This window comes from Rana temporaria, chromosome 9 (genome assembly GCF_905171775.1).
Source record: "Rana temporaria chromosome 9, aRanTem1.1, whole genome shotgun sequence".
NCBI lineage: Eukaryota > Metazoa > Chordata > Amphibia > Anura > Ranidae > Rana > Rana temporaria.
Genome location: NC_053497.1, coordinates 145,056,083 through 145,069,001, shown reverse-complemented (window position 1 = coordinate 145,069,001; position 12,919 = coordinate 145,056,083). Strand labels below are relative to the sequence as shown.

The 12,919-nt window shown below is 44.1% G+C and overlaps 1 protein-coding gene across 2 annotated transcripts in view; it reads right to left on the bottom strand.

The window, feature by feature from the left end:
• ST6GALNAC6 (ST6 N-acetylgalactosaminide alpha-2,6-sialyltransferase 6) overlaps positions 1-12,328 on the bottom strand; it is a 79,416-nt gene extending 67,088 nt beyond the window's left edge. Inside the window, exon 1 of one of the 2 annotated variants that reach the window (XM_040324749.1) lies at positions 11,737-12,328. In XM_040324749.1, coding sequence (XP_040180683.1) covers positions 11,737-11,745 — 9 coding nt within the window. In that variant the 5' untranslated portion in view covers positions 11,746-12,328. The remainder of the gene's footprint in view (positions 1-11,736) is intronic. The other variant, XM_040324748.1, reaches the window with a different exon arrangement.
• Between the last annotated feature and the right edge of the window lie 591 nt (positions 12,329-12,919).

Below are 12,919 nucleotides of genomic sequence, written 5' to 3'. Positions count from 1 at the left end.
GCATGCCATTGCTGAGCCTGTCATCTACTAGGACCCCCAGGTCCCTTTCCAACCTAGATTCCACCATAGGTTCTCCCCCCAGTGTACAGATTGCATTATTATTTTACCCACCCAAATGCATTATTTTACCTTTTTTCTATATTGAACCTCATTTGCCATGTAGTTGCCCACCCCAATAATTACATTATGCAGAGAAGTTATTGCCCTGCTTAGCTTAGTACCGTCCAAAAATACAGAGATTGCACTGTTTACCCCTTCCTCCAGGTCGTTTATGAACAAATTAAACAGGATTGTTCCCAGCACAGAACCCTGGGGATCCCACTACCCACCCCTGACCATTCAAAGTACTGCCCATTTATCACCACCCTCTGAATTCGCCCCTTTAGCCAGTTTTCAATCCATGTACTCACCCTATGGTCCATGCCAACAGACTGTCAGGGAAGGTTCCCCCCGCTGGTGTTACTGCATGGTATTTGGCGTGCAGTACTGTGGCCCACCACCAGGTGTCTCCCGACAGTCTTGGACTGTCGGGGGAGTTCTTCCCTGGTGGTGCTATGTTATCCTTGGGCTGCAGTACTGGCGTCCACCAGCGGGGGATTCTTGGCAGTATGGAGCATACAGCCCTTCCTGCGTTCAGGTGTAACCTGAACGTAATTAGCAAGCATATATATACCCGGCGTGTGCAATCAGTCCTCGCCCTGGTATCTGTCTATTTACCTTGATCATGAGCCTGTATCCTGACCCTGATTTTTGGACCCTGATTCTGATCCTTGATCCCGATCCCTGCCTGGACTTTCCTCCCTGTTTCCTGATTCCTGCTTCCCTTGGATTTCCTACCTCGCAGCCCGTCCATCTGTCCGCTCCCTGCTCTGTTCTGTCCCCATCCTCACCCATCTGCTGACACCCCACGTGTATGACCTCGGCCTGGCTTTGTTTATGGATACGGTATCTCCCTTTGTTTGTATATACGGCTTGCTGTTTATTGTGCACTGGTTGTCCCACATGTTTTGTTCACTTATTTGTAAATAAACACCTTTAATTCACTGCATACAGTCTTGGTCTCCTCTGTGTAGGCACACAGTACTGGTCTACTAAACTCTCCTGACACAGACCTTATTTTGTACAGTAAATGTTTATGGGGAACTGTGTCAAATTCTTTTGTAAAATATAGATACACCACGTCTATGGGCCTTCCTTTATCTAGATGGCAACTCACCTTCTCACAGAATGTTAATAGATTGGTTTGGCAAGAACGATTCTTCATGAATCCATGCCGATTAATGCTGATACCGTTTTCATTAATAAAATCTTGTATATAGTCCCTTATCATCCCCTCCAAGAGCTTACATACTATTGATGTTAGGCTAATTGGTCTGTAATTCCCAGGGATGTATTTAGGGCCCTTTTTAAATATTGGTACTACATTTGCTTTTCTCCAATCAGCTGGTACCATTCAGTAAAAATTAGGAACAATGGTCTGGCAATTACTTGACTGAGTTCCCTAAGTACCCTTGAATGCAAGCCATCTGGTTCTGGTGATTTATTAATGTTTAAGTTTCCCAAGTCTAATTTTAATTCTGTCCTCTGTTAACCATGGAGGTGCTTCCTGTAATGTGTCATGAGGATAGACACTGCAGTTTTGGTTACTGAAGCCCCCCGATTCCCTCGTGAAGACTGAGGAGAAGAATAAATTCAATACCTTTGCTGTCCCCCCATCCTTAGTAACCAGGGGGTAGATTCAGGTTGGGAGCGCGCATTTGTGTGCGGGCGTAACGTATCCTATTTACGTTATGCCTCCGCAACTTTGACAGGCAAGTGCAGTATTCACAAAGCAAAGTTGCGTAGCGTAAATAGGCCGGCGTAAGCCCGCCTAATTCAAATGTGGAAGGTGTGGGTGTCTTTTATGTAAATTTATTGTGACCCCACATAAATGACGCATTTTCCGAACGGCGCATGCGCCGTCTGTGAAAGTATCCCAGTGCGCATGCTCCAAATTAACCCGCAAAAAGCCAATGCTTTCCACGTGAACGTAAATTATGCACAGCCCTATTCGAGAACGACTTACACAAACGACGTAATCGACGAAAAATTTGACGCTGGCCCGACGTCCATACTTAACATTGGCTGCGCCTCATATAGCAGGGGTAACTTTACGCCAGAAAAAGCCTTACGCAAACGGCGTATCTGTACTGCGATGGCCGGGCGTGCTTTGTGAATAGGCGTATCTAGCTGATTTACATATTCTAGGCGTAAATCAGCGTACACGCCCCTAGCGGCCAGCGTAAATATGCAGTTAAGATACGACGGCATAGGAGACTTACGCCGGTCGTATCTTAGCAACATTTAAGCGTATCTCAGTTTGAGCATACGTTTAAAGTTGCGACGGCCCGTCGTAAGTCTTTCTGAATCCGGGCCCAGATGTCCTTCCTCATTCTTTATGGGGCCAATATGGTCTGTCCTCCCTTTTTTACTATTTACATACTAAGTACAGTGATCTCCCCGCTCAGCTGTTGTGTCCTGACAGGGGGATGCCCCCCCCCCCCCAGAACATTTTGATCAGAGTTCTCTGCTATTGGCTAAGAGCACTGGTCGGGAGTCGATCAGCTCCTTTTTTTCCAGCATGCTCGTCCGACAGAAGCCGGCCAACCAGCAAATGTCTCCCTACATTCGGCCCATGTGTACCTAGCATTAAAGCTGCTCTTCACTAACTTAACCACTTAAGACCCGGACCAAAATACAGCTAAAGGACCTTGCCCCTTTTTGCGATTCGGCACTGCGTCGCTTTAACTGACAATTGGGCGGTCGTGCGACGTGGCTCCCAAACAAAATTGGCGTCCTTTTTTTCCCACAAATAGAGCTTTCTTTTGGTGGTATTTGATCACCTCTGCGGTTTTTATTTTTTGCGCTATAAACAAAAATAGTGACAATTTTGAAAAAAATGCAATATTTTTAACTTTTTGCTAGAATAAATATCCCCCAAAAATATATAAAAACATTTTTTTTTTCTTCAGTCTAGGCTATTCTTCTAAATTTAAAGCGTTTACAAAATAGGGGATAGTTTTATTTCATTTTTATTAATATTTTTTTTTTTTTACTACTAATGGCGGCGATCAGCAATTTTTTTCGTGACTGCGACATTATGGCGGACACTTCGGACAATTTTGACACATTTTTGGGACCATTGTCATTTTCACAGCAAAAAATGCATTGTTTATTGTGAAAATGACAATTTCAGTTTGGGAGTTAACCACAGGGGGCGCTGTAGGGGTTATGTGTGACCTGAAGTGTGTTTACAACTGTAGGGGGGTGTGGCTGTAGGTGTAACGTCATCGATTGTATCCCCCTATAAAAGGGATCACACGATCGATGACGGAGCCACAGTGAAGAACGGGGAAGCTGTGTTTACACACAGCTGTCCCCGTTCTTCAGCTCTGGGGACCGATTGCGGGACTCCAGCGGCGATCGGGTCCGCGGGTCCCGGAGCTTCGGACCGGGTCGCGCCCGTGACCCACGGCTGGACAATAGCACAGCATGTGCCCAGCCATGCCATTCTGCTGACGTATATGTGCAGGAGGTGGTCCTTAAGTGGTTAAGGAAGTTTCACTTTATCTCCTCCACATTCCTCTACCACTATTGGAGATTTGCGTGTTTTTTTTTTATCAAGGGGCAGGTAGTTTTGACAGGGACCACTTCCACTTACACTCAGTCTGCCTAGGCGATTGAAGCAGAAGTACCACCAAGCGCAACCTCTTGGGACACGTCACAGGACGATTCACAGAGTGTGCGGTGGGGAGCTGGCTGTTAAGCCACATTGGAGTCACAGCTGGATTCCCACTGTCAATCTAGTGGCTCCAGGGACTCGAAAAACTGGCCCGGCTGAAGACAGCGCTGGACTACAAGTGTTTTTATTTTTATCAAAATCAACATCTACAGTATTTGTTGCTGCTGACTAGGGGTGTAACGGATCGTCACCGATCCGTGATCCGAACGGGCCACCCCGTTCGGATCGGCACACCCCGCGATCCGCGGAGCGCTCCGGAGCCTAGGCCTAGGAAAGTCCCCGGCTTCGGCCTAGCTCCGGAGCGGCGGCCAGTCTGCTTGCCAGAGCCCAGCGTGACACGCCTCCCCGCCTCCCCGGGGAGGCGTGTCACGCTGTGCACTGGGCTCTAGCAAGCTGAATGGGAAAGTTAGCAGTGAAGCACTGGTGTGAGAGGAGGGGGGGGGGGGAAGGGGGAAAAAAGAGCACAATAGCAATTCACAGGGGTGGATTAAAGAGGAAGCAGGTGAGGCTGTTTGGGACTTAAAGTACAATCTTGATGTTTTTACAGCAAAAAAAAAAAAAATATATATATATATATATTGCTGTAAAAACATCAAGATTGTACTTTAAGTCCCAAACAGCCTCACCTGCTTCCTCTTTAATCCACCCCTGTGAATTGCTATTGTGCTCTTTTTTCGGATCAGCAAAAAAAAAAAAAAGGTTCCTTTTTTTAATTGGTCCAAAAAAAAAAATATATTTTATTATATATATATATATATATATATATATATATATATATATATATATATATATATATATATATATATATATACACACTTTTTTTTTTTTTTGGACCAATGAAAAAACTGACCCTTTTTTTTTTTTGCTGATCCGAAAATGATCCGATCCGTGACTCCTGATCCGAGGATCGATCCGATCCGTGAGTTTTTTGATCCGTTGCACCCCTACTGCTGACTTTTTTTTTTTTAACTGAATTTTCTCTTTAACCACTTAAGGACCGGACCAATATGCTGCCAAATGACCCAAGGGGTTTTTACAATTCGGCACTGCGTCGCTTTAACAGACAATTGCGCGGTCGTGCGACTTGGCTCCCAAACAAAATTTGCGTACTTTTCTTCCCACAAATAGAGCTTTCTTTTGGTGGTATTTGATCGCCTCTGCGATTTTTATTTTTTGCGCTATATACAAAAATAGAGCGAATTTTTAAAAAAAAAAATCAATATTTTTTACTTTTTGTTATAAGCAAAATCAAATAAACTAAATTTTAGTCAAACATTTAGGCCAAAATTTATTCAGCCACATGTCTTTAGTAAAAAAAAATCGCAATAAAAAAACAATTAGCTACCTAGCGGCAACAGTGACACTAATATAGCGATCAGAAAAATGATTGCTTAGTGACACTGGCAATAAGGAGTGAAAGGGTTAATTAGGGCGGTAAACAAGGGGTTAAAACTTTATTAGGGGGGTGTACGGGGGCTACCCTGAACCTAACACTAACTGCCTGTCACACTAACACTAAATGCAGTGATCAGTACATATATGATCACTGCATTCAGTGACACTGTGACAGGGGGGTGGGGGGGGGGGTAATGTGCCTGTGTGTAGTGTGTGTCAGTGTAGTGTTGGTGCGACTTACTGTGTGATGTATTCTGTCCTCAGCGGCGGTTGAAAATACCGCCGAGAGGAGAGAATACATCACTTCCCCCTTCCTGTGTTTACACAGGAGGAGGAAGTGACTACACGGGGGAGTGCTCTCATTGGCTGTGAGCGATCCGGAGGGGGCGGACAAAAACGAACAGCCGCCCCCTCGTCCCGGATCGCTCGTGAAGCCACGGGAACCGCCGCATGTACCGGGGGGGGTCCCGATCGGACCCCCGTCTAGGCAGGCACGTACAGGTACGTTGATGTGCCTGTCCGTGCCATTCTGCCGACGTAAATGTACATGCGGCGGTCCGGAAGTGGTTAAAGGGGTTGTAAAGGATTTTTTTCCCCCTAAATAGCTTCCTTTACCTTAGTGCAGTCCTCTTTCACTTACCTCATCCTTCCATTTTGCTTTTAAATGTCCTTATTTCTTCTGAGAAATTCTCACTTCCTGTTCTTCTGTCCGTAACTACACACCGTAATGCAAGGCTTTCTCCCTGGTGTGGAGAAAGCCTCTTGAGGGGGGAGGGGGCGAGCAGGAGTGTCAGGAGTGCCACTAACACACAGCTCCTTTCTCTATCTGCAAAGTAGAGAGTGTCCTGACTTGCCTGCTCGCCCCCTCCCACTCAAGAGGCTTTCTCCACACCAGGGAGAAAGCCTCGCATTACGGTGTTAAGTTACAGACAGAAGAACAGGAAGGACATTTAAAAGCAAAATGGAAGCATGAGGTAAGTGAAGGAGGACTGCACTAAGGTAAAGGAAGCTATTTAGGGGGGGAAAAAAAATCATTTACAACCCCTGTAAGCTTACCATGTCCTGGCCCACTTGAAAGAGGTGGTCTGTGTTGCAGTCACTTGGACACAGGAATTCCACGATTGTGTGATTGCAAACCGTGCCCAACTCACAGAACACTTAGATCACACATGGAGCACATAGGAAGGGATCACAGTGTTCTGGCTGGCAGAGGTGATGACAAAAGTGTATTTGGGCCGAGTACAATGTGAGTGCAGTCCAGAGGGGGGGGGTGGGGATTGGCAATCCTGCTTGGGAAATGGTGTTAGCAATCTTATCATGTCAGAGTACACCGTAAGCAATGACTTTGAAGAAGTATGCAGAATAGAAGTTCTGTCTTCACTCTCTTTAAAGGGGTTGTAAAGGTTTGTCTTTTATTTTCAAAATAGGTTCCTTTAAGCTAGTGCATCAGACCGTTTTCATCAGACAAACCGATCGTGTGTACGCGGCATTAGGATATATTATCATATGCAATAATATTATCAAATCAGTGACGTAATGGTTAAAAAAACTGAATATTGAAACCGCTAAATATTAACCTCCCTAGCGGTATGATTATTTCAGAAAAAAGGTGCTGAAAGCGGTACCATTATTTGCAAGGAAATTTGGCGTTTTATACTGTAGGCCTGTAATTCTTAGGAATAACTCACTTAAATCTGACCAAACAAGAGTCTAGTAGGCATCCCGGGTATGAATTTTTTTTTAAAACAAAATTATAAATTATAATATAATAAATAATTATAACAAATAATAATATAATTATAACAAAAATTATTCAATAATGTAATCAACTCAAAATCACTGAAATTTGCTCAGTTGCAGAATTGTCGCTGTCATTACTTTTATTTTTTTTTGACGAATTTCCACACAAATCACTATCGCACAATTCTGCAAGTGATTATAATTTATTATCGCTGTTTTCTAGCTGATCTAAAACCATTTTTGACATAAAGGGACACTTTTGGTTGCTATGGACAATCTACAGTTTGCAGGCAGAAAGAACAGTTTTTATTATATAAAAGTACATGTAGGGCACTGGGCAGACCACTAGGGACAAGGGGGGTGTGTATTTTTTTACATACAGTACTGTAATCTATAAGATTACAGTATACTGTATGTATTGTGTTTGTTTACCTTTTTGAATTTGGCGCCGATCTCCGCCCCCGTGCGTCATAACATCGCAGGGAACGGAGATCGGCGGCACACAGAGGCACTGTGTGAATTGAGAGAGGTCCCGCTCGCTCACACAGCGGGGAGGCATCGCTGGATCCAGGGACAAGGTAAGTAAGCCAAGCCTGTGGACACTGCGAGGCGAGCCCGAGTCTGACTCGGGGTTACCGATCGTAGCCAAAAAATCTCACCCCGTGTCAGACTCGGGAATACCGCCAGGGGGGTTAATGTACCCAGTATATATAGTGAAAAGCATGAGTGACATACTTAGGTCAGTGAATGAAGCCACAAAAGAGGCTCCATTCACAAAGCTAACACACCGGTGACTTATTTGTCAAGAAAGGTGACTGTTTTTTTAATTGAGTCCAATGAGATTTAAAAATGACAGTCACGGCTTGGCCGCACCAGATCTCATATGAGGTAAAGTTAGGGGGTAAAGGCTTAGATTTCCAGATGGCATGCAGGAATTGTGAAATCTGCTGAAAGTGGGCCTTCTCCGACTCAGGTAGTTTCAGGGTGTGAATACAGAAAGATAGGGAAATAGGACCACTAGAGGTAAAATACTGTCCTATCCGATACAGCCCCTTATCCATCCACCATTTAAACTCCTCAGATCGTAATCCGGGAGGGAAATCAGGGTTATTAAAAATATGGGCTAAAGGACGGAGCGGAGAGGTGGTATTTCAGCAATCTATGCGGCCCTCACTCACCCATCAACCAAAACATCCTATATGGAAGCCTGGGAGGCTGACTTTCAAATGAACATTAGCCAAGAATCTTGGCATAAAGCATTCTTTAGATCATTCCGGGGTATCCAGGGAACGTCCTTGATGGAGGCAAGTGTTAAAGTCATTACTAGATGGTATCTCACACCCTCCAGATTAGCGGCCATGTACCCTGGTGGAGACCCAAATTGTTTCAGGGGTTGTCAGCTGAGAGGCACTATGGCTCATATATGGTGGGAGTGTCCTAGGATCCGCTCCTTCTGGCGAATCATCTTCAACATGATCTTCAAAGTAACAGGGAGCCGGATTCCTAGGTCTCCAGAAGTAGCTCTCCTGAATGTTCATATCCCTCTCCTGGCCAAACCTACTCAAAAATTAATGCACTTTATTCTGCTTGGTGCCAAAATTGCCATCGCAAAATCCTGGAAGCAACCCAAGCCGTTAGTTTCGGTAGCCAGGCAAAAAATTTCATGGGTCATGACCCAAGAAAAATTATCCAGCATACTGGATGATTCTTCTGAGATGTTTCATGAAACTTGGGGCCCTTGGGCTGACTATATCGGTGTTCCTCTGGCACCAGCTTATGTCAAAGCTTGACTACCGTCTAGATATATGTTAGACATCTTAGCTCCCCACCCTTCCCTGCCCTCTATCCCTCTTCTTCTCTCTATTTCCTAACCTCTTACCTTTATGTAGCTATCCCTTTGGTACAGGATCCTCTTGGTTTTTTACCCAAGCGATCTTTACAGGGTTACGGTCGATGGTAATGACACTTTAATATCTTGTTAGACTCCTTTATTTATGGCATGTTTTGTGGGGGGAAGTATATGGTAGGCTCTTCTCATCCCACTGCACTCCCCTTGCCCGCATTAGTGAGAGTGGTGTGGGGAGGGATGGCGAGGAGCGGGGGTCGGGGACCCTTCCCTTAGCACAGCAGGTTCCCAAATGGGGTGCTGAGGGTATGGACTCCGAGTTGCCCTCGATTCCGAGCCACAGTTTTCTTGGAAGGACCTTCTTAGGTCCTGAGGGTAGCAATTATTACAACTTTATTTAGCCTACCGGGCAATCACTATTTCCTCTGTCTTTTCCCCCAGGAATTATTTTATTTAGTGGTATTTACCGTTTCAAGATTTGTTAGCATTCTGCTATGTATTGCTCCTAGGGGCCATATCTATTTTTGAAAAGTATATATGATGACTGTAATCCTATCTGAAATATTAATAAAAACTTATTGAAAGGAAAAGGGGAAAAAAAAATGACAGTCACAGAGGTGAAAGAGTCCATTGTGCTTGTATAAAGCTTTCTGAAATGAGCCTAAGATAATATCTGGCCCCTATAGAACAGCGAAGTGATTGTATGTGTATAATGAATGAAAAAGAACCAAACGACTCCCGTGGTGAACTAGAAACTATATGAAGTGTGATGGAGAAGGTACAAAGCAAGAAGATGTAAAGAAGCCTGAAGAGCACCCCACCCCTCCCTAAAGGCTGGATAAACCGAAAAGTACCGGAGGTTGCCCCCCAGGAAACTGAGGAGTAGGGCAAACGCCATACGTATCACGGCCACCCACCACTTTGTCAGCAGTGGCATGAGGAACTGGAAGCTGGGTCGGCCACAATATGCATGCAGTTGGCTCCTCTGCTGATGCCAGACTTCTCGGATTCCCAGGAGCCGGCACTCTCTTGAACTTTCAGTAGTGACTTTCTGGAAGTTTTTCGTATGGATTTATTTGATTTTAGTCTTCTATACATGTGCACTGCTGTGTACCTGTGCTCCCACGTGTATAGTCTTTCAATAAAAATCTTTACATCATATGTATTTTTTTAATGGTGGAAACCTTGGGATTTTCTTGTGTTTGAGTATTTCGCTCATACTGTTTTATATGCTTGTGAAAAGTCAATGTCTCAAAATTGCAAAGCCAGAGAAAGCCAAGCAGCTAGCATTTTCAGAATGAGGTCCGTAATGGCAGCCTCTGTATTTTTGTTAGTACAAGTGTCCTTTAAAATCTCCCATTATAAGCAGTTAGCGAGGACAAATGCAAACATAGACAACAGTCACTCGTCATTTGGCTTCTTTTGACACGATAGAAGATCATTGCGCAATAACCCACAGCTACCAGAATTTAGGATCCATCCTTCACTGATCTCCCTACAGTGAACAAATATCTGATTGATCGTTACTTCACGTAACACATATTGATCGGTAAAGGTTGGTGATACATGGCAGCTAAATTTATACTAGGGCTGTGCAAATTAACTTTTAATTAATCGATTAATCTTTAATTTTTTTGATCGATTAAAATTCTTTTGATTGGTACTCACCTCTCCGCCGGCTTCTGGGCCTTCAGGGAGTTCCGTTGGAGATCCGGTAACGTCACGGACAGTGGCGGGGCTTGCCGTGTCCATCTGAAGGGCTCCTTTGCTCTGCCTTCATATGTGCATGCCGGCGGGATCTTACTATCTGCCACACGCAAGGGCTGTTACACTTCCCTCTATCAACCTGGGATTCTACAACCATCCACTGGGAGTTGTGATAATTCCCTTCACGGACATCTACATGCCGACAGACTGATGTTAACCTCTCCTCATCTGGATTCAGCAGTGGTATCATTGTACACATTTTTATACCAGTATCATACTTGGCTACATGTTTTTATGACTGCTTTTGGTACCGTTTGGTATTACTCCATTACACAATTTTTACAGTTTATGTAGCTACATCGATTTTATCTCCAGTGCAATATTTATTTTGTTACCTACTTGAAGACTATAAAAGTTTTAATGCTATTCCCATCGAGTGCTGCCTTTGTGTGTTTTTTGTATCCTGCTATCCATTTTTCCAGTTGTTGGTAGCTGCACTGGGAATCAGCCTGCAAGGAGATCAGCTAAAAGTAGTTGGATCTGTATGTGCGTTATAATTAATCGAAATTAGTAGATTAATCAATTAAAAAACAAAACAATTAATCGAACAGAAAATTTTTGATCAGTAACAGCCCTAATTTATACCCATGATGATACCAAGTAATGTATCGACTGCGCAAGTTGGGTATTGAGGGGGTTAACTGCCTAGTCACTTGTTCTGGGCATCGGAAAATTGTGCTGAAAAGTTGTGGCAGGTCATGGCGGTGAGATGTGCCTGATCATGCGCAACCTAAAACTGCCATACATGAACAGATAGCTTGACAGGATTGACAGCTTGAGATCCATGCATGCCCATCTTTATCAAGCATTGCCGGAACATGGAGAACCAGACTTGGTAAACAGCGAACTTATGAAGTCGCCGTTCCCTTTTCCTTATAGAAAATGGAACAATCCCTGATCGATCGCCTGGCTTGGTATTGCTCATGAGACGTTAACTCCTACCACAAGCAATACTTGATTTAGATATGCCGCTTGCAGGTATCGGGCTGGGCCTTCAACCATAACCTAGGCGGTTGCAACTGGCAGATAGTCAGAAGCTAACAAACCCAATACTACGGTAAAACCAAAAAAGAACATTAAAATCCAGCAGACAATGGTTCAGTCTTTGGTGACCAATCAATTGAGCATCTGCCTCTTCTGTAATGAACATAAGCTGTATTTCTCATTAATAACATCAGCTGCTGCCTTACCCTCCCCCTACACTCACCGGAGCCATAGACAGATCAAGGCTGTCACCTCTGATGGTCCCTATGGATCGGGGTCACCGCCGGGCCTGATCTGTGATGTCACAACTGTCTTTCTTGACTGCTGTCACGGTATTGCTCTCCTGTTCAGATGGTCCTTTCCCAGATGGAACCCTCCGTGCTGAGATCTGGGGGGCATCTATGTGTTCGCAACCATGGAGACCCTCCACCCTTTTATTTTGAAGGTCTCTCGATTCTCATGCCTTCCAGTGCATTTGGATCGTCTACCACTTTGTACATCTACGGTCACGTTGCCTATGAAACCCAACCAAAACAAAAATTCCCCTTTTCTGCAAGGTTCAGCTTGGGGTCCTCTCTTCTCTACAGGCCTCCCAGTGTAATCCAGAATTGGTGGTCTCCTTCTATTCCAGGGGTCCGGCTCTTTCTTTGTCCTTTGCCGGTAGGCTTTAACAATGCAGATCTCATGTGTTTAGGTGTCTGATCTCCTATGCCTTGATGTGAGGGTCTCTCCCTTCTCTGTAAGGGTCTCTCCCCTCTGCAGAGCACTGAGTGTAAAAGTCTGCAGCTGCTACATGCAAGCACTGGCAGCCTGGCTGCATGACAGCTGGGTCCTAGTGCCTGTCATGAATACACTCTATGGCTATAGTTCCATTCCTATTTTATTTAAAAAGTACCTATTTCCTGCAAGAAAAAAAAATGAAATGTGCATTTCCTTGAATGACTTCCTTTAAGCCATGCGAGGAAACTCACATTTCATTTTTATTTCTAGAAAAATAGCTACTTTTTAAATGGTCTTTGGTTACTTGTGCATCAAACCTTTTTCTTTGTTTTACTACAGACTGCAGGGGGTCAATTGTTTTCATTCAGACAGACCCCGGCTGGTAGAATTGTAATTATTTGTGTGTGTTTGTGTATGTATGTGCATAATATTATATATATATATATATATATATATATATATATATATATATATATATATATATATGTACACTTTTATTTTATATATATTGATATAGGGGACTTACACTGCCGGATCTTAGGATGCAGTACCGCATCCGCCGCTGGGGGAATTTTGCGTCAAAATGCCGCCTCGGGTATGCAAATTAGCACTTACGGAGATCCACAAAGCTTTTCAGCTTTGTTTTTTCTCCGTAAGTTTTAGTTTGCAATCGTAAAATTAGGGCT